Consider the following 24376-nt stretch of genomic DNA (forward strand, 5'->3'; position numbering starts at 1 on the left):
AGGCAGGAGGATCGCTTGAGCCCAGGAGTTTGAGGTTGCTGTGAGCTAAGACCACGCCATGGCACTCTAGCCCAGGCAACACAGTGAGACTCTGTCTCAAAAAAAAAAAAAGAAGTCAGCAGTTCAGGCCAAGCGCCCGTGGGGCCCAGAATACCTTGCCTGTGGGTGACCACTTTATTTGGTACCCACCAAATAAAGCCTGCAGACCCAGGAGTCCCCCTCATCCCAGCCCATTCCCCAAACTCATTTCACTCCTGCTGCTCCCAAGCCCCTAGCTAGTGTTCCCGCCCAATCTGCCTCAGCTCTTGCAGGAACGGCCTGCATCTTTCCACCTGCAGGCCTTTGCTTCCAGGCTTCCTGGGGAGGCAACTGGAAAGCCCTGCCTCCTACTCCTGCCTCCTAATCCATTGCAGTCGAATTCTGCTCGTCCTTCCAGGGCGATTTCAAGCACCGCCGCCTTCGCGAAGCCTCTCCTGATATATTCCCAACTGGGAGGGGCCTCCCCACACCCCCACCCAGGAGGAACCTGTGACTGTGTTGCTTTACGTGGCAAAACGGACTTTGCAGATGTGATTAAATTAAGGGTCCAGAGTTGGGGGATTATCCTGGATTATCTGGGTGAGTTCAGTGTAATCTCAGAGAGGGGGGAGGATCAGCCTCAGAAAAAGACACATGACAATGGAAGCAGAGGTCACAGTGATGCAGCCACTAGCCAAGCAATGCAGGCAGCTTCTAAGCGCTAGAAAACGCAAGGAACGGATTCTCCCCTAGAACCTCGAGAAGGAATTAGCCCTGCCCGTACCTTGCTTTAGCCCTGTAAGCTTCATTTCAGACTATGTCTTCCAGAACTATGAGAAAACAAGTGCATGTTGTTTAAAGCCATCAAGTCTGTGGCAGGCTGTGACAGTAGCAACAGGAAACTAACCCAGGTCTAGAACCATCTGGTATCTTTTCGGGTTGTTCTCCATGGACTGGTCAAAAAGCCCTGCTTTGATGCCGTGAGTTAGATTCTCTCCGGAGACTGGATGAATTAGACACTAAGCACAGTACTGAGCCTCGACTGGGATGCAGAATCTGTCATTAGGTCACCTCGTGGTGGCAGTAGATATCAAATGTGACCCCAGGGGGGCTGAAATAATGGTCAGCGCAGGCTTTTGAAGGCAGGGCTCCCAGGACTGAACGAGGCCCTGGGGAAACCCCGCCCACATATGCAGTTTTCTGGACCAGTCCCCAACTCTGCACCTTCCCTGGATGGATACGAACATAGCGGAGGGCTTCCCGTCCCCTGGGTCAGCACCTCTCAGCTGGGCGACATTGAGCAAGGACGTTTCTGAGCCTGAGTTCCTTCCTACGGAAAATGGAGCTAAGAATAGGCGTGCTAACCTTGCCACGTTGTTGTGAGTCTCAGGTGAGGACATGTGTGCGTGAAACCGTATTCCCAGTGCTAGCAGTATCAGGCACGCATACCAGAGGAGCCCATCCTGGTGACCTAACCACCCCCTCCCCCAGTAAAACCCCCAGGACGGCTGGAATGGATGTGAAAGCCCTCCAAAGCTGTCAGCCTGAGACTGTTCTGCGCTTCTCTTCCAGGTGAGGTCTATTACAGGAGCAAATACCTGAGAAGTGATACGTACAGCGCCAACATCGAGGCAAACAGGATCGTGGTGTCAGAGTTTGGAACCATGGCCTATCCGGACCCCTGCAAAAACATATTTTCCAAGTAACTGCCCGTCTTGAATCTGACCACATTTCATGCATTCTGATGTCCTTGACGGTCCAAACAACAGCCTTTGCCCCTCTGACGGTTTTCTTTGGGGTGGATAAAAACTCCACCACTGCCCTTTGACCATAGGCGCTACGCAGTTCTCCAGCACTGATGGCACAAGAGGCAGAGAGCGTTTGGCAAATTATTAGATGCTCTCCCACATAGCTGGTGGAAACGCTATCTGCAAGTATCAGAATTACAAAGGCACAATCCCTTCAGGCTAGGGCTATACTCCCTCCAGTCTGCAGTGACAAATGTGCAAGGTTATTCATGGCTGCATCATTTGTTATAGCAAGAAACCGAAAACAACCCAAATGTTCATCAACAGAGAGGTGGTAAAGTAAATAACAGCCAAACTCCACAAGAAAATACCACGCAGGAGTAAAAAGGAACGAGGATGTCTCTATGTGCTGTTTGGAAAAGTTTCCAGGATATATTAAGGGGGGAAAAAACCAAGATGTAGAAAAAGCGTACACTATGCTATATTTTGTGTGACACAGCAGGAGGAAGTCTAGATTTATTTTTGCTTGTGCATGCCTAAAGAAACTCTTCAGGGTGCTTGAGGGAGGAGGAGCATGGCAAAAATGGACAGGGGGGGATGGGAGAGATTTTTTTTACTGTATGCATTTAAAATCATCTGGGTTATGATGCCTCTGAATGTGTCTGAACCAATCTGCCACTTAAATTCTGGGCCAGGGAATCAGGCCTGCCGTCAGGGTCTCCTTTCTGATGCTCTTTAGACATAGACGGGTTCTGAAAGGGTTAGTGGTAGACCCGCCCAGAGGTGGAAGATTACTTCTGCTTTTCCAGAACTGACGTCATCTCTCCATTCCCTGAGGGCTGAAGCAGGGCGAGCGAGCGCTGAGCTCACTTTTGCAAGCAGGGAGGAGCGGTGGGGAGAGGGGGAGGGGAGGGGATGAATGTGAAGTGCTAATGCGCGACGCCTCCTTGCCATTCCACTATCGGTCAGTAGGAGGCGCACTACTCGATAGATACACAGATCGGGTGTTTGCCAATTTCACCGCCAAATCACCTTCTCTGGTTTTTCTTTCTTCCTGCTTTGAGTGTACCTTCTGATTGAATGAACTATGTGTTCTTCACTCATAATCAGTTTGTTTTCCTTTTCTTAAAAACTGATTTCCTGGACAAATTTGAGATAACCTGTGTGGACTCCCGTTGCTGCCAAAGGGGGTATTAGCTACCTTTCTAAGCTTTGGATGCCATCGTGGGCGTCCAAAGCTCTACGGTTTCTGTAGAGCTTCCAGAAATGCTTGGGAACAACCCACCAGCTCTTGCTGGCTCTGGCGTTGGAGACCTTTAGAGTTTCGAGAGCCCAGCAGGGACCAGCTGGTGGCCGTGGTGTCCCAGCTGACCCGACAGAGGGGTGTCCTTCGGGAACTTGAGATCTGTGTTCCCAGAATTCCTCAAGTGACCCACTGGGACCCGGTACTCTTTCTTTCTTAATTAAAGTGAAGCATTTTTAAGTGGTAGGAAAACTAAAGCCAGCGACAGGGCAGGACTTCCCAGCTGGGCGGACGCAGCCGTTGATTCTGTTGCTTTGCTCTTGTCCCCAGAGCCTTCTCCTACTTGTCCCACACCATCCCGGACTTCACAGACAACTGCCTGATCAACATCATGAAGTGCGGGGAGGACTTCTACGCGACCACAGAGACCAACTACATCAGGAAAATCAACCCGCAGACACTGGAAACCCTGGAGAAGGTATCAGTGAACATACAACAGGCATCAGTTCCTGACTCAAAAAAGGGAGAGTTGGGGACCCCTGGGTGAGGCTGGGTGGCCTGCAAGGAGCTCAGAGGTCCCCTTCTCTAAGGCCATTCGATCGTGGGCTTCCCCAGCACAAGCTAGCACTAGAGGGCAGGGACTGTGTCCTGTTCGCCTTTGTGTCTATCTCAAGTTTCCCAGGCCTGCTGTTCCTCCATCACAGTCTGGGGAGTCAGAAATCTGAGATCAAGGCGTTGGCAGGGCCATGCTCTCTCTGAAGCCTCTCGAAGGTTCTCCCTTCTTCCAGCTTCTGGTGGCTGCCGGCAATCTTTGGTGTCCCTCAGCTTGTGGATACATTACTCCAGTCTTCATCTCCATCCTCACACAGCGTCCTGCCTGTGGCCTGGGCGTCCGAATTTCCCACCCTTTATAAGGACGCAAGTCATTGGATTAGGACCCACCCTAAGATAAGGTCACGCAGCATGACCTTAGCTTAACCTAATTACATCCCCGAAGACCCTATTTCTAAGTAAAGTCACACTCACAAGTACCAGGGATTAGGGCTTCAAGTATCTTTTTGGAAGACGCAATTCAACCCATAACGGTGTCCCCATTTCTTGGCACCAAGGGAGTCCAGTGAGAGTTGGAACGAACGGCTGTGTTGGGCCGTCCACACTCCAGCAGCCCTACCTGGCACTGACCTGAAGAGGGAGGCATTAGGCAGTCCGCAAGAGCACAAAAATAAATGCCCCAGCAGATACCTTTCCTGGGAAGAATCGAGTCAACATTTTGGTGAAAATCAATAGACCCACTTTCAGTTTTCTCCAGCTGGCTGTTCAGAGCCCCGGTGTCTCTGCGATACATTTTAACGATCTGTTAGAGGGATGAGGCTTTTCTTAGCTGCGAAATTGCGTCCAGCTCCTTTTAGGCCAGGATGCATCGGTCCAACCGATACAGGCTTTGCACAGGGCTGCAGAGAGGAAACGCCGGGAGAGAATGGCGTGTTACCTGACTCTTGGCTGACTGTGGGCCGCGCAGTTCTAGGGGAGGAAGGGTGGACGGTTGGTCTCCGGCCACCTCATTGTTCTGCAGTTGTGACCTGTTCAGAGGGGGGATCATTATTCAGCTTGTGAGTCAAGTTTTGCTTTGACCAAATGTTTTTATAACCTCTTCATTCCCAGAATAAGCCTATTAAAGAGGCCCAGAGATTTATGCCTCTGTGGAATGCCAAAGGGGAGAATTTAAATGACTTAAGCAGAAGGACCCAGCGCAGCAGCCAAGGTGAAGGCTACCTTTCTGGCCAGGTCATTGCTTGGAGCTCTCTGTGGTGAGGCCTCCCCTCTCCACGCTGAGGACACCCTTGAGGGCCAGGCAGGAGGATGGGAACAACAGCCACAGAAACAGCAGCTCCCCACGTCCCCTGCAACCTATTTGCTGTAGGACACCCCCCCCCCCAGTGCCCCATGTGAGGTTTCATCGGGTCGTGAGAGTAAATATCTTCCGTAAAGGCAAATCTGTCTTATTTTTAGATCGGGAGATATACGAAAATATCCATCATCTCCCTGAACCTAGAATCAGTCCGGTGTACGCAGGATTTCACCCTTTCTCGTTTGAAAAACCAGGTGGCCATCCTATTTTGCAGGTGGATTATCGGAAATATGTGGCTGTGAATCTGGCAACATCACATCCTCATTACGATGAGGCTGGAAATATTCTCAACATGGGCACATCCATTGTGGACAAGGGGAAGACAAAATATGTGATATTTAAGATCCCTGCCACAGTGCCAGGTAGGTCATTCTGGGGAATATAGTAAAACACAAACTGCCAAGGGTGGCTCCTTCGGAAGAGTTCTGATTTTTGTCGATGACACAAGACTCAATGGGATACTTTCCGCTGTAGATTATTCAGATGACCGTGAACTCAGTCTTCTCCTTTAGGAGAAAAGAGAAGTTGCTGGGATTCCTTTTGGAAGAAAAGGAATTCCTTTACTATTCTAACCTCCTTTTCTTTAGGCTGCCATCCACCCACCCACCCATCCATCCACCCACCCATTCATCTATCTGTCTATCTACCCACTCCTCCACCCATCTATCCTTCTATCCATCCACCTACCCTTCTATCCATCCTTCTATCCATCCATCCATCCATTCATCCACCCACTGATCCATCTATCCATCCATCCATCCACCCACCCACCCATTCATCTATCTGTCTATCTACCCACTCCTCCACCCATCTATCCATCCATCCATCTGTCTACCCACCCATTCATCTATCTGTCTATCTACCCACTCCTCCACCCATCTATCCATCCATCCATCTGTCCACCCACCCATTCATCTATCTATCTACCCACTCCTCCACCCATCTATCCTTCTATCCATCCACCCACCCATCCCCATCAACCCACCCTTCTGTCCATCCTTCATCCATCCATCCATTCATCCACCCACCGATCCACCTATCCATCCATCCATCCACCCATCTACCCTTCCATCCTTCTATCCATTCATTTATCCATCCATCCACCCTTCTGTCCATCCTTCTACCCATCCATCCATGTATTCATCAATTCGTCTACTCATTCATCCACCCACCCACCCATCTATCTATCTGACCTTCTATCCATTCCATCCACCCATCCATCCACTGATCCATCTATCGGTCCATTTTTTTAGTCTCCCGACAAACCTTTGTATGGCAGGGTTGTGCCGCCTCCTTTCATCCCCAGCCCCTGAAGCCAGGTTTCCAGGGCTATTCAGGGAGCTCGGCCCTTCTGGGATCCACTCCAGATCCCCACCCTATTCTCTGGGCCTTCTGGACCTTCTCCATTTAGGGCCGGGATCCTGGAGCAAAGCCCAGGCTGACTGTGATTGCACGTTCCTGAGGGGGAGGAGGGCGAGGCTCCTAGCCTGTGTTTGTCCAGGACCCTCCTGGGAGCCGCACCCAGGAGACTAAGCCTCCGAGGGCAGCTGTGCGGGACTCAGGAGACAGTATAGGACTACACAGGTGCTCGACCTGACCTTCTGGTTTGGGAAAACTAGTTTCCATCTGTCGTCCCTGCTGGTTCCCTCCCCTCCAGTCTTGTAGAACCCCCTGAGCAAATTACCAGGCTGTGTGGAGAGGTGTGAGCCTCCAGCGTCAAAGGTACAATGAGTTTACTTGATAAAATAGAGCTCCCATTCATTAAGCCCATAAAGCCAATGAGGTTGAGTTCAGAATCCTAGAATCTCAGACTTGGGGGTCATCTAGGCAGTTGGATTTGCCACCTGGTATTACAGGGAAGGACTGTGAGGCCCTGGGGATCAGGTGACATTCCACGGTCACACAGCCTACAGGAGCCACCAACTTCATGGAAGCAACCATCCTCTGAGCACCTGCTCTGTGCTGGTGTTGCACTGGGATGCGTGGCCCATCTCGTGCCTCTCAGGCCAAGGTGCTTTTCATTTCAGTTTGCATCGTGCTCCATTTGTTTTGGGAAGAAGAGAATCAGCCCACAGCCCCACACCATACCTCCCACCAGCCAGCTGTTTGCAGCGTGCCCAGGTGGCCACAAGAGAGGTGGGGATGTTTGCAGATAACTCATTATAAGGCAGCCCCAGGCCTGGGTGGGGAGCCCTTTTGGCCAGCAAGTGACTCATCCTTGCAGAGGAATTGAAAACCGAATGTGTACTGAGCACCTTGCGTGTTTGGACGCAGAGCAAAGTACCTGACGCCTGCGTTACTTCGTCCTCTGCTCTACCGTCACTCTATGGGTGTCACGATCCCCAGTGACAAAGCAGGAAGCCAAGGCTAAAGGGTCTTAACCCTGGGACTCTGACCATAATGATAGCCCTTTCCACCAAGCCTCAGTTTCCCATCTGTAAAATGGGCATCCTACAGCCCAACCTGATCATCACAATATATGTAAAATCCCCTCATGGCAGTAGGTACTTAATTCCATTCCCAGGTGTTTTAGGATGGGCACTGTCAAGAGAAGTTCATGGAAACCCTATGAAATCCATGCCAAGTGATGGTTCCCAGAAAAATAGCAGAGCTCAAGCCTGGGAAACGCTCCCATCCCTTGGGAGCTTGAGAGACACGCAGACTCTCAAGCCCTGCCCGGCACAGAGTCAAACTCCACATTTCATCACAGTGCCTGGAGGATTCATAGGCACATTAAAATTTGAGAAGCGCTGCTCCAGGGCAGGGGTCAGCAAACTTTTTCTGTAAAAGGACCAGATAGTAAATATCGAAGGCTCTGGGGACCCTACGGTCTCTGTCACAATGGCTCAGCTCTGCCAAGCGTAGCCTGAAAGCAAAAGCAGCCAGAGACAATGCATAAAGGAGTGCACGTGGCCCTGTTCCGAATAAAACTTTATTTACAAAATCAGGTGGAGGCAGGGGTTAGCCGGAGGCTGCAATGGAGGACCCCTGGCCTGGAGGCCTCCCTCTGTGGGTCGGTGGTCCTCAGGTTGGATACCAGGGATCCCCAGGGGGTCGGGCCTGAGTGGGAGGGTCTCAGCCTGGTCCCCTGCACCTCTTCATCCGCTGACTTGCTGGCTCTTACTCAGAGGTGGTTCTCAGCAACGAAGTCAGTTCGTAAGTGACAGTGGTGTCTTCTGGGGGGCCACCGCCTCCTGCTCGAGTCCCAATTCCCAAGGCTTGCTTTTCTCTAGAGGACAAGAAGAAGGGGAAGAGCCCTTGGAAGCACACGGAGGTGTTCTGCTCCATCCCCTCCCGCTCCCTCCTCTCCCCGAGCTACTACCACAGCTTTGGGGTCACCGAGAACTACGCCATTTTTCTCGAGCTGCCTTTGAAGTTGGATATTCTCAAGATGGCGACCGCGTACATCCGGGGAGTGAGCTGGGCCTCCTGCCTGTCTTTCCACAGGGAGGACAAGGTGAGGCCCGCCAGGGACACTAGCCCAGCAGGGGTGGCTGACCCAGGGGCAGACTCAGAGGGAGGTCGGCATGAAGGGGGTTTGAGGGAAGGAAGCAGCGTGGAGCGGGGAGGGAGCTACCACACAGTCTCCTTGGAAGCATCTGCCTACCTTCTAGAGAGTTCTGAAGCTGGGTGGTCCTTCAGAGTGGTCCCAAGTTAGGGCAAGGGGACCGGGCCTTTATACCCCCACGTCCATGAGTCGTTGGATACAGAATGTCCCAGGAACAGGGTGTCACCTTGGGCAGTCCCCACATACCCTGCAGCAAACAGACCGAGTCCTCAGTCCTGAGGGACAGTGTGGCTCCTCGCTGCTCTGCTCTGTCCACAAGGCCCCTTCCGAATGTCTGCTACCTCTGTAACGTTGCGGGTGCCAGAGGTTACTTAGACATGGCAATGGGAGAGCGTTCCTCCAGATGGTTCTAGAAACATCTCCTTCAGTTCAGGTATACTTGAGCACACAAAATATGTATGTATGTATGTGTATATACATGTTTGCATGCATATGTATACATGTATGCATGAATATATCTGTGTATGCATATATGTGTATGTGTGTACTATTAATATTTATTTATTTGCTGCTGTTACTTTACTTTTGAAAAATATCCAGTAATTCTCAGTGTTACCTATTCAAATAATACACAAATATAGCGGCCACGTATGAAGTCCCCTTCTGTCCCCGTCCACTCCCCTATCTATGGGGAAGCGCCGCTATTCATCTGACACCTTCTCCACTTTCTACGTGTTCGCGTGTACTGTTACATACATGTGCACATGTGTGTCCCACTTTGCAACCGACCATTCTCTTTAAGGCCTGTCCTTTCTCCTCTCAGGGCAGACAGTAAGGTAATTAAGGGGACAAAGGGGAGAGCAGTTATGGGAGGTCCCTCCTCTGCTCAGAACCTTCTCGTGGTTTCCTATCTTCCTCAAAATAACATCCAAAGGCTTCCTTCACTGTCCTCCGTCCCCACACAACCTTGTCCCAGCCACTTGCTCTGTGCTCACTCCAAGCCTCCTCCTGGATCTCCAACTGGCCAAACATGTCTCTGCCCCAGGGCCTTTGCATGTCTATCCCCTCCACCTGGACCGATGTTGATCCCCCAGACAGCTTCCTCCCTCGGCTGACCTAGCCTGGGCTCCACGGCCCCTGATCTCTGGGGCCTTCCTTGATGAACTGTCTCTAGTAGACGCCCCTGGTTTTCTCCACCCCTGACTCTGCTTTCTCAGGAGCGCCCGTCATCCTTGGCATGTTGTACATTTGATTTTTGTTGTTGGCTTCACCCCCACTAGTACATAAGCTCCGTGAAAGCAGGGGCTTGGTCCTATTTTGTCCCTCTGGTTCCCAGAGAAGCATCTGATGAGTGGTAGACCCCTGATAAATATCTGTGGCAGGAATGAGCAGGGGCCCCCAGCTCCACTGCTGAAATTGAGTTTGCTGGCAGCAGTTTCCCCAAACACGGCTGGGGGTCTTCCCTCCCGCAGGAGGTACGGGGCCCTCTAAGCCTCCAAACGGGCAGCCCTCAGTCCCTGGCCCTCAGAGAGTCCCACGCGAGACCAGTTAGAACCCAAGATGGCAGGGCAGATGGCCCCGGGAAAGGCTTTGGACTGTCTTTGCCAGAGAACTTTCTGGAAAGTCCATGTGGCTGGCCCAGGGATTGGGGTCATGGGGAAGAAAAGGCCTAAAATAATCACCCCCATCTTCACCTCTCCATCCTGACCCCCTACGCACCCACACACACACACACACACACACATACACACACACACACTATCAAAGCCCTCTTTCTCTGTAACCCTGTTTAACATCCCGGCCTGGTTCTGGGGAAGCGGGGAGGAGGTGGTGAGAGAGCAGCCTGGAGCAGGCCTCCCTCCCTTGCAGGAGGAGGGTGGTTAGGCCGGAGCTGCCAAGAGAAAGAAAACACTCCCCCACTTTGGATTGGGCAACGCAGCCTGCAGATATGGCTAATCACCACCCAGAGCGATGCTGGCCTCGTGACACCCAAGAGGTGCGTCTGGAGGCCTAATGAGCTGACACTCCCTTGTGGGCTTGTTAGCGAGGACCCAGGGTCACTCCACCTGCAGCCCTCCGGATAGGTGGGGTTGCTGTGACAAGTGCCTCTTGGCAAACGAGACAAAGTAGGAAGTGGGCTCTGTAGTGGAGGTCAGGAGAGGGGACCCCAAAGGATGGGGGTGGGGTTAGGGCTTTAGGGGCTCCCATCTTGAACAGAGTCTGGCACCTGGCAGGTTCTCCCCAACTTGGTCATTGCTGGGGAGCTGGCGTGTCACCACCCACTCAGAGTCACGGTCAATGAAACAAGGGGACAGTGCGCCCTGGGGGAGTGTCCCCAGACGTCCTCCTGATGACTGCAAAGAACCAGGCAGCAAAGCTTCCCTCCTCTCCATCATAAAGATACCATTATGGAAACCCAACAACAAACAGCTTTCATCTCCTGGGCGCTTTGTCCTGCCTGGCACTGTTAAGCAGACACAGAACTCAGAATGGGGAAGGGACACAGTCACTGGCTAGTGCCTGGCGGGGCTGGATCTTAGGCAGTCCCCGGATGCCACAGTGCCGGGCCCGCAGAGGGAGAGCTGACCGCCGGGGGCGCATCTTCTTTCAGACTTACATTCACATCATCGACCAAAGGACCAGAAAGCCTCTGCCAACCAAGTTTTACACGGACGCCATGGTGGTCTTCCACCACGTCAACGCCTACGAAGAGGACGGCTGTATTCTGTTTGACGTCATCGCCTACGAGGACGACAGCCTTTACCGGCTCTTCTACCTGGCCAACCTGAACCAGGACTTCGAGGAGAACTCCAGGCTCACCTCGGTGCCCACGCTCAGGAGGTTCGCCGTGCCCCTCCACGTGGACAAGGTAACGGCCTCAAGGGAGGTTTGCTTTATTGCGAGAGAGACGTCAGCCCAGGTAGGAAGTTACTTTGGCACGTCTTTGGTTGATGTGTAAATCCAAAATGAACTGTTCTTAAAGAACAACAGAAAATGGTTTTTATTATTTTTCCAAAAGTCGTACATATTCAGAGTAGAAACTTAAGAAAATACAGATATGTGAAAAAGAAAAAAAAAAAATCCCTGTAAGCCCACCACTGAAGATGATCACTGTGGATATATTTGTACGGCCTCCCAGTCTCTTTTGTTCTCTATGTTAATTTTAATCATATTGTGCATAATTTTTAATAGCTTCATTGAAATGTCACTGACATACCATCCAATTTGCCCAGTTAAAGTGCTCAGTTCAGTGGCCTTTGGTGTATTCATGCAGTTGTGCGTCCTGCCCCCCATGATCAATTTTAGAACATCTTTTTTTTTTTTTATTTCAGCATATTATGGGGTACAGATGTTTAGGTTATGTGTGTTGCCCTTGGTTCCCCCCCGCCCAAGTCCGTGTTTCAAATATGTCCATCCTTCGGGTAGTGCGCATTGCACTCCTTGTGTATACAAATACCCATCCCCTCCTCCCGCCGCCCTCCCCCTTCCCCAGCATCCAATAGATGTTGTTCTGATATGTGCATTTATGTGTTGATTAGTTAATACAAGTTTGATGGTGAGTACAAATGGATTCCATTCTTCTGCTCTTGTGGTGCCCCACTTTGGATAATGGGCTCAAGTTTAATCCAGGAAAGTGTAAGTGGTGCTAGATCACTGTCATTTCTTATGATTGAGTAATATTCCATTGTAAACATATACCAAATTTTGATAATCCACTCATGGATTGACGGGCACTTGGGTTGTTTCCACATTCTTGCAATAGTGAATTGTGCTGCCATAAACATTCGGGTGCAGATGTCCTTATCGTAGAATGTTTTGTGCTCTTTTGGATAGATTCCTAATAGTGCTATTGCTGGATCGAATGGTATTTCTATTTTTAGCTCTCTGAGGTATCTCCAAATTCTTTTCCACAGAGGTTAATTTTAGAACATCTTCATCACCTCGGAAAGAAACCTACACCCTTAGCCATCCCCTCCTAATCCCTCCCTCTCCCTGCTCCAGGCAACCACTCATGCGCTTTCTGTCTCCGAGCCTCGGGCTCTTCTAGACGGTGTCTATAAACACGGTCAGGCAATAGTGCCTGGCTTCTTTCAGGTAGCACCGTGTTCCTGAGATGCATCTGCGCTGTAGCCTATATCAGCACTCCCTTCCTTTTTATGGCTGAATATGTCGCGCTATTCTGCACACTGCTTTTCTCACCTATTTGCACATCTAAACATCTCTCCATGACGTTAAATAATTCTTGAAACATCACTGCAAATATGCGCCTAATAGCCCGTGGCAGGGATTCATCACCATGTGCTTGCACAGTCCCTGATGATGAACGACTCTGTCCTTATACTAAAAATGACCACCGGGCAGACGTTATCCTCCATCAGGGCCCTGCAGCCAAGGCTCTGGGCTGGACATAAGGAGGCTACGGAGGCTTCTGGCTCCAGAATTCACTGACTTCATGACTTAATTAATTTAAATGGAACCGAATTCAATTCAATTCCATTTTGATGGCTCACATTTGCTAAGTGCACGCTATGTGCCAGGTACTTTGCTAAGCGTTTTGTTTTTCTTACCTCACTTAATGATCGGAACAACCTGCGGGAAAGCTCCTCGTGTCAGGCTCATTTTACAGATGGAAAAACTGAGGCTCAGGCTGGGCGCGGTGGCTCATGCCTGTAATCCCAGCATGCTGGGAGGCCAAGGCGGGGGAGGATCGCTTGAGGTCAGGAGTTTGGGACCAGCCTGAGCAAGATTGGGACCCCGTCTCTACTAAAAATAGAAAAAAATAGCCAGGTGTGGTGGCGTGAGCATATAGTCCCAGCTACTCGGGAGGCTGAGACAGAAGGATCGCTTGAGCCCAGGAGTTTGAGGTTGCTGTGAGCTAGGCTGACGCCACGGCACTCTAGCCCAAGCGACAGAGTAAGACTCTGTCTCAAAAAAAAGAAAAAAAATAGGCTCAGAGAGGCTAAGAAATGTGCCCAAGGTCGCACAGCTCAGAGTGGCAGAGCTAAGACTGGACCCCTGCCCCACCTGTCTCTGAACCCCTGTGTGTAACTGCCCCAGGATAGTGACTCAGTGACTCCGCTGTTCTCCAGCAGACCTCACTCCTGGAAGGAGCCTCAGATGGGACTGACTGTTCTCGGGGCTCTGTAGGCCTGGGGAACGGTCCCACAGTACCCAGGGAGCCTCCTCCCACCCTTCCCCCTGGCTCCGCAGTGCAGGGGTGCAGCCGTACTCCCAACCCGTGAGCACAGGAGCTCACGTTTGAACCCAGGTGTGTCTGACTGCAGAGGAGGCCTCTCTCCCGTCTCCCCAGCATTCCCCCAGCCGCAGCATTCGTGTGTCTCTGCCGTGGTTTTTACCATATTTCCTATCACCTCCATTTAACATATGAAAGTCCTTTTTTTTTGTTTCAATCAACTCACTCTTTACTAAACTCACTTGAGAGGAAACCACCCAGTGGCAAGCGGCATTGCTCGCTGCACAAAGAAGGCAAGCATGAGACTCAGACAGTGGACAGAAAGCAGAGGCCTTGAGCTTAAGCCAAAGGCTTGTTGCTTGCCAAGGCTTGATCTCTTTGTGCAGAAAGAAAGTTTTAAAAGTATTAGGTGTTAACGACATCGTGGCACCCAAATGAGACTCTCTAGTTGACCCAGACAGAAAGATTGGAAGAGAAAAAAGGATTCGGGGCTGTTGAATAAGCGGCCATGTCTCATAAAGTCATCACACGAGCCACACGCCTCCGCACCCCTCGCTCCGGGAAGCACCGCAGTGCGGCGCCTCGGACTGTCTGCTGGTTCCAGGAAGCAATGTGGGTGTCACCAAGCTCCCAGGTGGCAGAATCACAGGGCTGACCTCAGCCCAGGGATGGTACACAGAGAGGAGCACACTCCCTCCCCCTGCCCACACCCTGCAAGGTTTTATAACCTTTTCATCACGCCGGAGAAATGGTTTGCTTCCTTGGACCCAAGCTAAGAAGGTTAGCATGTGTGTTTTAAAGGCCATCGTGTGAGCCACCCGCTGCTTTGAAACTAGCAGAGATCAAGCTCTGCGGTGGGTAGCGCCGGCCACGCTTTTTAATTGCTATTTATTGTCCCTTAAAAATGTCTTCTTACTTCACTTTCAAGTCGCTCTGCCTGTGTATTGAAACGAGAAAGTCAGGCGGGTGGATGGAGGCTCAAGTGCCCAGATCGGGCGGCTCAGGCTCCATCCTACCCAGGGACTTCTTAGAGACGTGACCCCAGGGAGATGTTGCCCTTTCTTAGAAGCCCTTTCGGTCCGGGGCCTTTGCACAACTCTGCAGCTCCCCTCCCCCTGCATCACCTTCCCCGCTCCTTGCACACTGGGGTCACCAGGAGAGCTTTGCCACCACACCCAGGCCTGGGCTTCAGCCCAGAGCAGCTCCAGGGCAGGGGCCAGGCCTGGCTGTGGTCTCAGCACCGCCCCCCGTGATCCTAACCTGCAGCCCTGGGCGAGAACCTCTGAGTTTAGCAAATCCCCACTCATCCTTCAGGGCTCGGCACCATCACCTGCTCGAATGAGTCTGCACACGCCAACGGCACCTTGCGGCTCCTTCTCCACCCCTGTCTCAAGTGCGATGACCTTGCTCGGTCCCTCTGCCTGCTGGAGCGTGAGCTCTGAGGAGCAGGGACTCTGTGTCGTCAGTGGTTCACCCCTGCGCTCGGAGGGAGCTCCTTAAGCTCTTAAATATTTGAAATGAATGAATGAGGAATACATGAAAAATGTAAAGCAAGGTCTCTGCAAGAGCACAAGGTCTTCCTTTAGCATCCGGAACTTGTCCAGGGTGAAAAGTGCTTCCCACACAGAACGAGCAAGAGTGCATTAGACTTAAAAGCCCGGACCTCCCAACCGCCTGGTTCCCTTGCGTTTGGGCCAGCTGGGGTCAAAGGAAGGTGTGGCTGGCAGAGCCTCTTGGCGCCCTGGGCCTGTTTATGCAGGGCAATGGGGCTGCCTACGCAGGGGGCAGGGCAGGGGAGCGGCGGCAGGGGTGTGGGCGTGCAAGGACAGTCACCCCGCCCTGGTCCCGAAGGGCACTGTCCTCTGCCTTGGAGGCGAGTCCCGGTGCAGCCGCCATCCACGCCTAAGTGCAATCACAGGAGGAAGCACTTTGGACCTAGAAGCAGCGGCTTCAATGACTGAATCGGTAGATTTGGTTTTTGTCTCCAAATGCAGAAATGAAGACATGATAAGGAGAGACGTCACCATTTATGGAGAGCTCACCATGTGCCAGTCCCTGAGTTAAATGTCTTGTCTGCTCTTAGACCCTGGCAACAAGGGCCCCTGCTCTGGGCTGGGCACTTTGGAGGGCACTGATCTGACCTTCCTTTCTCCAGCAGGGCCCCTTCTCCACAGGGGAGGTCACAGGGCCCTGGGGTCCTGCCCACCCAGAGGGGTGCCCCCACCCCCACCCCAATCGTGCTCTGGACACCCGGGATCCCTGAATCTCCTGCCCAAAGGGTCCGAGCCTGCTTCCAGGGCCTGCCTCTGTCCTCCTACAGACAGACCTTGACACTGGTGTGCCCACCCCAGGCCCACGAGGTCGCCAGGGCTGGCCGTTGGCTTGGCTGTGCTGGCCGGGACATCCATGCAGTTAGGGACGGAGCAAGGCATGAGAAGGGAAGGCAGCCAGGGGCCAGAGGCCACCTTATTCCAGCTCAGAACTCCGAGGAGTCCCAGATCTCTAAATTCCCACCCATCCTTCCAGACTAGCAGGGTGCATTGCTGGAACATTCTGTCTGTCCAATACAGTAGCTGCCAACCACGAGTGCTGTTATACACTTGAAATGTGGCTAGTGCAGCTGAGAAACTGAATTTTTAATTTTACTTAATCTGTTAACAGATAAAAAGCCAAACTCTTTAAAATAATTTTAAAGAGATTTACTCTGAGCCAAATTTGAGGATCATGACCCGGAGCCACGCCCAGGAAGCCTTGAGCAAGTGGACTCACAGTAGCTGGGTTACAGTTTGGTTTTATACATCTCAGGGAGACAGGGGTGACGTGGGAGGCATACATTGGTTTGGCCCGAAAAGGTGGACCATCTCGAAGGAGGGGCTTACAGGTTATAGGTGGGTTTAAAGATTCTTTGACTTGTAATTGGTTAAAGACATGAAGCTTTGTCTAAAGGCTTGAAATGTTTTAACATAGGAGCCGTTTATCAGAGATGAGCCACCGGACACATATTTGTTGTGTAAGTTGAGGACCTGCAGGTTTGTCTCACAGACCCTTAGGCCTGTTAATGGGTTACAAAGGATGTCCCCAAGAAGGGAGGGGGGCATGATGAGGCATATCTGACCTCCCTCCTCCTGGAAGGCAATTTAGTTTTAGGATATTCCTTTGGCCACAAAGAGGTCCAGTCAGTCAGCCGGTGCAGGGGTGAGCCTTAAGATTTTATTTTAGTTCACAAATCTCATTTTAAAATTGAATTGAAATAGCCGTCTGTGGTTAGCCATTGCCGCATTAGATAGCCCAGTTCCACAACGTTATGAAAGGCTGTGTGTCGAGGTAGGGAGAGAGATGGCATTTTACTTAATTCAGGTGATATATGTAGACATAGGGTCAGTGGGCCTCCACTCGTACTCTTGTCCTGGGTCCTGCAAATTTTAGGGACTATGAAAGGCTTTGCTAATCTGCCTCGCAATGTTCTAAGTTATTTATGCTCCCACAGCTACAGATGAGAGTGAAAGTAACTCTCCCAACACGCAGAATTAGCCATGGGATTTGAGCTGGAATTCGAACGCACGTCTCTAGCTCCGAGTTACTGACTGCGATGTGTCTGGCCCTGGACCAGGTGTTTTCACAACCATTATTTAATTTAATCCCAAAAATCCTCAGATGCAGGTAGAAGCAACCTCACTCATGCTCAGCACCGCTCCGAAAGTTATGAGTCACCACCCCAATTTTACTGACGAGGAGGCAGGCACAGTGGGCCTCCCCACCCGCAGGCTGCTCGAATTCACTCAGAAAGCCACAGATTTCACAAAGCAGCCCGGGTGGAGGGGTGGGGGGGTGTTACTGAGATTACTGCGTCTGACGGGAGTCCCCCAAGTGCAGGGGTTCAAAGCGAGCTTGCAGGGTTTTGCTGAACTCTGGCTGGAAAGTGCTTCCTCCCCAAAGCTGAGCATGTTGCCGAGTCATGTTGGTTACTGCTGTGTGTGGAAAAATTTCGCAGTTTATCCCTCAACCAGTCTGACCAGTTTCAGGATGGAGTTATAAGACCTCTCTGCAGACCAACACCCTAAGAATCAAGGCGTGCCCAGAGGCCTGTTGTTGTCACATGCTTAGCCAGGCAGCAAGTAGAGCTTCCCACTGACTTGTGGTGCCGTGCAGGTGGGGGCATTTAAGGTTTAGAGTTTCTGTTTATAAGACACCACCGACGACGACGCCATGCCAGGGGCTGAGCTCCTTGGTTCATGCTCTTCGTGCGCTTCGTCTCATTTAATTCTTAGAACATCCTGCAAAGCACGTGTGTTGCCTCTTGATGGTTGAGGGGGACGATTACTGAGTCGTGCATTCACTCGCTTTTCCAGCAATTATTTTCTGGGCACTCAGTGTCGTGCGCTGAACAAAATCTGGTCCCTGCCTTCATGGGCCAGGTAAGCATAAAAGAAGGGAACAGCTGCCTGAAGGAGATGATTATAGCTGGGGACACTGCAGATTCAGACCGAGTATTCAGGGAAGGGGGTGTTTGTCCTGAGACCTCCAGGGTAGGAACGAGCCGGCCTCAGGGCCTTTCACCTGCTCTGTCCTCTGCCAGCAATGCTCTTGCTCCTGGGCACAAGAAAGGCAATGCCACAGCCTGGGCCCAGGCTCTGCTGCTCTCTGCGTGACTTTGGACCAGTCACTGTCCTCTGGATGCCAGTTTCCTCGTCTATAAATCGAGGGATTGAACTAAACAGATTCCTGAAGATTCCTGCAGTTCAGCTGCTGATACGTATAATAGTAAACTTTTCCCCCTTCCCAGCAAAATAGCTGCTGATCCCTAAAACAGGTTGGTTTTAATTATGAAAGCCATCTCGGAAAACTTGGAGAATAGAGTGTAAGTGAGAGGTCACCGTGACAATAATCCTCTGTGGTCTCGTTCTCCACGTCTTCCAGTGTCCAACCTGTCCTCACGCAGTAGTAGGGGCAGCAATATAATAATAAGAAGTAGTACTAGTACATGGTAATAATACCAATAATATAACAAGGTGATGTCATCAGTGACAAAAGCAGCTAACATTTATCCAGCACTTCCTGTTCACCAGGCGTCCGTGTCAACCACCTGTGAGGACGCACAGTAACTCGCAGATGCCCCTGCTGTTATTATCCTCGCCGTGCACGTGAGGAGACTGAACCACAGAGGGGCTGAGTAACTTGCTCAAGGTCCCACGGTTACTGTGTAGGGGAAACAGGGAGTAGCGGATGTGTGATACATATTTAATCCTCTTGACTCCCTCTCCTGGGTCGTAAGGATGACAGTAAGGGAATGAACACAGCAAAGTCTGGTCGTAACTTAAGACCAAGGAATATCCTTGAAAGTCATTTTTCTCCCAGGTAATTTTTGTTGCATGTCTGTTTTCATTTTAGCAGCGATGCATTTTCCTAGGAGGAAAGACTGACAATACAGAGAAGTGTGGAAAAAGAAATTAAAGTCCACCGTGATCCCACCGTCTGCTGTAGGGCTGATACTTGGTCTATTTCTCCCAGTCTCTTTACCATGTAACTTTTATACGTGGCTGAGCTCAGAATGCAAATGCAATCTGTTCTGACGCTTTCTCACCCTGTGTTATACCGTGAGCATTTCCCATGTTATTGTAATCTCTTCAGAAGCATCCTTTTAATGACTGACGCAGCTTTTTGGAGGTGAGTCATACAGCATTTTAAAAGTGAGAACTTACTCAGAGCGGCACATTAATTTTCCCTGCGAAGGATGAGGCAGGTCAGAGTGAGAGGAAAGAGCCTGGGAATGGGAGTCCTGGTTCTACCACCCACCAGCTATGTGACCTTGGGGGAGTCCCTTCCAATCGCCAATCCTCGTTCTTTTTTTTAAAGCTGGGAATAAGAATAACAATAAAACAGCTGCTTCCTATGGTTGACGTCAGGCTAAAACAAGATGACATACATTCAGGCATTCGTTTACCGTACACAGTAAGGCAAATGTTTGCTCTGGCTTGCGAGTTTTTATATCTTTCGAAAACTGATTCTTTTCAGAATGCAGAAGTGGGCTCAAATTTGATCAAAGTGGCATCTACAACAGCAACAGCCGTGAAGGACAAAGACGGCCAGGTCTACTGCCAGCCGGAATCGCTTTATGAAGGTAGGATGCATCCTCCCTCACTGCGTTTGCAGTGGGGGCGGGTCGTCGTGGAGACCCCTCCCATACATGGGCAAGGGGCAAACAGGGGAAGCTCTTGGGATGCCCCAGAGAAAAGCATTTGGGGACATTTCTCTTTCATGTATCTTCAGACACCTCAAAGGAAGGCACCGGGTAGTTGTCGGACCAGACGACTTCAGCAAATGCTGCGACTTACTAACATTGGCTTGTTGAACAGGCACGATACGCTCGTGTTTCTACCTCTAAACATTCACCCTGCAAAACAGTTGTTTATCAGCCCAACTTCATAGAGGTGATTCTGGACCTGAGAGACGTTGAGCTACACACAGAACGTACACCCCTTAGAACAGGAGTCACGCCGGCGGGAGCAGGGCTTGTCAGCCCGGGCACCGTTGCCATCTGGGGCTGGGTCGTTCTTCAGAGTGGGGTCTGCCCGGGGCATTTTACATCATTTAGTAGCATCCTGGCCTCTACCCACTAAATGCCAGGAGCACCGCTACCCTGAGTTGGGACAAACAAAAATATCGCCAGACATTGGTAATGTCCCGTCGGGGGTACCATCGCCATGATTGAGAGCTACTGCCCGAGAACATTAGCCTATGACAAGGGGGTCCTGTTTCTGTGCTCACAGTATATCTGCCACACGTGACACAAAGTCTGGCGTATTAGGGTCTGTTGGCATCTGTATTTAACACTTAAAAGTGCAGAATGAACGGGCTGCCCAAGGACGCTCAGCTAGAGAGGGGCAGGTGTGGATTTAAACTGAGAGCCTTGTTCTGGCGGCTGCCTCCTGCCAGGTTCAGGCATCTAGAAGGACACACAGTCCTGGGCACTGTGCTAGGATGACCTCGGATTTGCCCTAAGAATCCACTTCTGTAAACCGCATCCCATGGACCCCGTAACCAGTTCTGTGGGGGACCTTGTTCTCTTGGAGAATCCTCCAGAACAGGCTGGTTCTTAAGGCACCGGTCTCCATCCCACTCACCACCACGTCACCTGGGCAGATGGAGGCTTCAAACATTATGGTCTGTTTCTTGTTTGCTGTAGCAGTATTGCACAATACTCAAAGTGTAACGATAGACAAGTCACCCGTAATCCCTCCCCCGGTGACAACTCTTTGGAGTGTCCATCCAGCTGCCCATCAGGCGTGGGTTGTGTGGCACATGCCCCGCCCTCTTGGCAGCTTCTCAGACATCCTCCCGTTTCATCCCAGCAGCCTCATCCTGCCGTCATTGACACGAGAGGCGTTCGTGCACCTCAAGGGCTTTTAGCCTCGGGCCTGGCCCATCGGGAGAGTCCAGCCAACGGCAGCTGATACTAGAATGGCTTTAACAGGCAGGTGCTGGGGAAGGCAGGCCGGAATAACTCCGTAACTTGCCGAAAGACAGGCAACAGAGCCTGCCTGACTCTTGACCTCTGCATTTATACTTTTAAAACATGCATACCATAGTATCTAGAATGTTCTGAAACGGCCTATTACACTTCACGAATGTAGCCTGAGTATTTTCTCACATCCTGAAGGTTCTTCAAGAGCGTGGCTTTTGGTAGCCGCACAGAACACACAAGGGTGAGCCTTACTTTAGGTAGCCAAGGTCCTGTGGTTGGCCATTTACAGGGTGCAGGTCAGGGGGGTCCCAGACCAGGTTTGCAAGGGGCCCAGGAGCATCACAGGAAGTCTAGGCCCTACTTTGGGGTCGACTGTGGGTGGCATCTTCTTACTCAAGTGTGTGAGTGGTCCCTCTGTGTCACATTCATCTTGGCCTGTCCCTTGGAAGTTTCACGATTACTCATTCCCATCTCCTTCCCATCTCACTAGTCCCCTCCACCCCCCACTGAGCCTGATAACCGTGTATGCCTGGGGGTCATCTCCAGAAGGCCACCATGTGGCAGGTAAATCCATTTCTGCTCCCGCTTTCCTTGGACATGACATCTTCACCGGCAGTTGGCTCCAACCACCTGGAATATTTCGTTCATTTCAGTATTCAGGCTTAGAAATTCAACTGGACACAGCAGACGTATGTAACTATACACTTTTCCATGGAAAAAATTTTAAGTTTTTTTCTATTATGGAAGTAATAGGCATAATAAAAATTTCACATAATGAGAAACTTAGAATCTGTAATAGAAAATACAAACTCTGGGCAGCTGTACTCACAGCGATGCTTCTAAACTTCCTCTCTTCATTTGTAACAGTGAAGACGCAGTAATTCCATAACCAGCCTTTTCTACTTAACCTGTGGTAAGGACACTGGCCCATGTTATTAAAATCCTTTGTAAACATTATTTTTACATAATGTTATTATAGAATTTATCAGATTTATTTTACTGTTCTCTATTGACACTTCTGTCCATGGCGTCCAAAGTTTCTCTTCAAACACACACACACACACACACACACACACGTCAGTACTTTTATTTAAAGAGCTTTAAAAAATTGCAGTAGCCTCTGATTATAATCATGCCATTCTCTTTGATTTCTATCTTGGGTAATTGAAGGTGTTTATACAATTAGAAACTTAGGTCCATGGTAGCTTGTCCCTGAACCTTCTAATAGAGTGAGGTAATTATGGAAGGCTCCTTCCCCTGCCTGTGACCACCTTTGATCCAGTCCCGGGTCTAAATCAGGTTCAGGGATCTCGGCTCGGGAACCGTTTCTGTGCAAAGGCTGCCCCGCCTGGCGTGAAGGGTGGATGCTCCCAGACCCAGTAACAGGGACTTTGCCAACTGTGTCACTTCTCTCCAGGCTTAGAGCTACCTCGAATCAATTACGCTCACAATGGGAAGCCATACCGGTACATCTTTTCGGCTGAAGTTCAGTGGAGTCCAATCCCAACCAAGGTACAGATCCCTGTGTGATCACGGGCTGGCTTTCCCTGCAATGACAGTGTCTGTCTGCAAAGCTGAATTCTCAGGTTTTGAGCCTGGTGGCCTTGATCAGAAAAGAGGAGGTCAAAGGGGAGGTCAGTCTGGGATGAAATACACTTGAAGTAACCATGGACCCTCCAGGAGAGGGAGTCACGCCTAATGGGCTGAAGCTCGGGTAAGAGCTCATGGCTGGAGTTTATTCATTGATTTCTCTATTCAGCACACATTTATTGAGCACCAACTGTGTGCTACGATGTGGTAGGCACTGAGGAGAAGGAAGTCAGCAGAGGAATCCCAATCCCTGCCCTCAAGCAACTCGCCCTTCTAAGCAGAGAAAATCTAGCTGAAACTTGGAGGATTTATTTTGGTTTTTTTGAGGGGTTTTTGTTTTTGTTTTGTATTTTTTGTAGAGACGGGATCTTGCTATGTTGCCCACATTGGTCTCAACCTCCTGGCCTCTAGCAATCCTCCTGCCTCAGCCTCCCAAAGTGCTGGGGTTATAGGCACGAGCCACCGTGCCCGGCCTGTTTTGTTCTTTAAGCTACTATTTGCTGAACGCTTACCGTGTCCTGGGAACTGTGCTAAGTACTGTATAGACATCACTTTGCCTTAACATCTTCATTTTTTAATAATAAAAATGAATCTTTAAAAAAAAAAAAATGAACAGTGCAGAAATGTACAAAACCAAAAATTACCACCCGCTGCCAGCATCCCAAGCCACTGCCCTGATCCCATACCCTAGAGGTAAATGGCCTGCGAGAGATCTAGAGAGGTCCAGGCACTTGCACTTTTAAAGCAGTGAAGAAATTGTATTAGACTTTCAATGTTCGCATTGAATATATTAGTTTATTCGACACATATAAAGTTGCATTGTAGCACCAAATATGCAATACATTCGAGATTTTAACTTTTAAAAGAATTCACCGAGCAGTGTCAGCTATGTAGTAGCCAGAGGACCAACGTTTAAAGTTAGAGGAGGAAAGTTAGCTTCTTTCATTCCTGTAGCCGTGCTGACCAGAGGTAGATGTCACTGGGAGATAATGTCAAAAGTCTACATGTGATGGGCTTAATCTCCTTTCTGCGTGGGCCGCGACACCTTCCTATTCGCATGTTCTCAAACGAGTCACTCCTGTATTTCTCCCGTGCAGATAATAAAGTACGACGTTCTTACAAAGTCATCCTTAAAATGGGGAGAGGAGTGCTGCTGGCCGGCAGAGCCGCTGTTCGTGCCCGCGCCGGGTGCCGAGGACGAGGACGACGGTAAGCACGCTCTCCGCACGCCGCTCGCGACGCCCCCTCCCACAGAGACACCATCTGGGGGCAGCAAGCTGGTGGACTTCTGCTTTGCCGTCCAGGTCTGTCTGAGTCAAAGCTACAGGCTTAGATACTCCCCAAGACCACCCTCACTTCTGATGCCAACTGCAAAGTTTGAGGGTCCCCAGGACCACCTTCAGGCTCAGTAATTCATTGGAAGGACTCACAGAACTCACCGAAAGCTCTGACGCGCACAGCTATGGTTTATTGCAGGGAAAGGAAACAGATTAAAATCAGCGAAGGGAAGAGGCACACGGGACAGGGTCCAGGTGTGAACTTCCAGTTGTCCTTTCCCAGTGGAGTCCCGGCGCTAACCTGTCCTGACGATGCTGTGCGGCAATGTACACTGAGTACTGCCACCCAGCATGCTCCCCTGAGCCTTGAGTCCGGAGTTTTTGTTGGGGCTTGGTCTCGTAGCCGTGGTTGGCCACCTGTGTGGCT

General features: G+C 50.7%; 1 protein-coding gene across 2 annotated transcripts in view; it reads left to right on the forward strand.

Annotated features, from left to right (window-relative positions):
- The window catches only part of BCO1 (beta-carotene oxygenase 1), a 34284-nt gene that overhangs the window by 7576 nt on the left and 2332 nt on the right, over positions 1–24376 (forward strand). The window contains exons 3-10 of one of the 2 annotated variants that reach the window (XM_012648186.1): positions 1591–1720; positions 3340–3487; positions 5133–5280; positions 8152–8375; positions 11038–11295; positions 19633–19738; positions 22500–22594; positions 23770–23881. In XM_012648186.1, the coding sequence (XP_012503640.1) occupies positions 1591–1720; positions 3340–3487; positions 5133–5280; positions 8152–8375; positions 11038–11295; positions 19633–19738; positions 22500–22594; positions 23770–23881 (1221 nt within the window). The remainder of the gene's footprint in view (positions 1–1590; positions 1721–3339; positions 3488–5132; positions 5281–8151; positions 8376–11037; positions 11296–19632; positions 19739–22499; positions 22595–23769; positions 23882–24376) is intronic. The other variant, XM_012648187.1, reaches the window with a different exon arrangement.

The sequence above is a fragment of the Propithecus coquereli genome, unplaced genomic scaffold, assembly GCF_000956105.1.
Source record: "Propithecus coquereli isolate 6110/MARCELLA unplaced genomic scaffold, Pcoq_1.0 Scaffold280, whole genome shotgun sequence".
Lineage (NCBI taxonomy): Eukaryota > Metazoa > Chordata > Mammalia > Primates > Indriidae > Propithecus > Propithecus coquereli.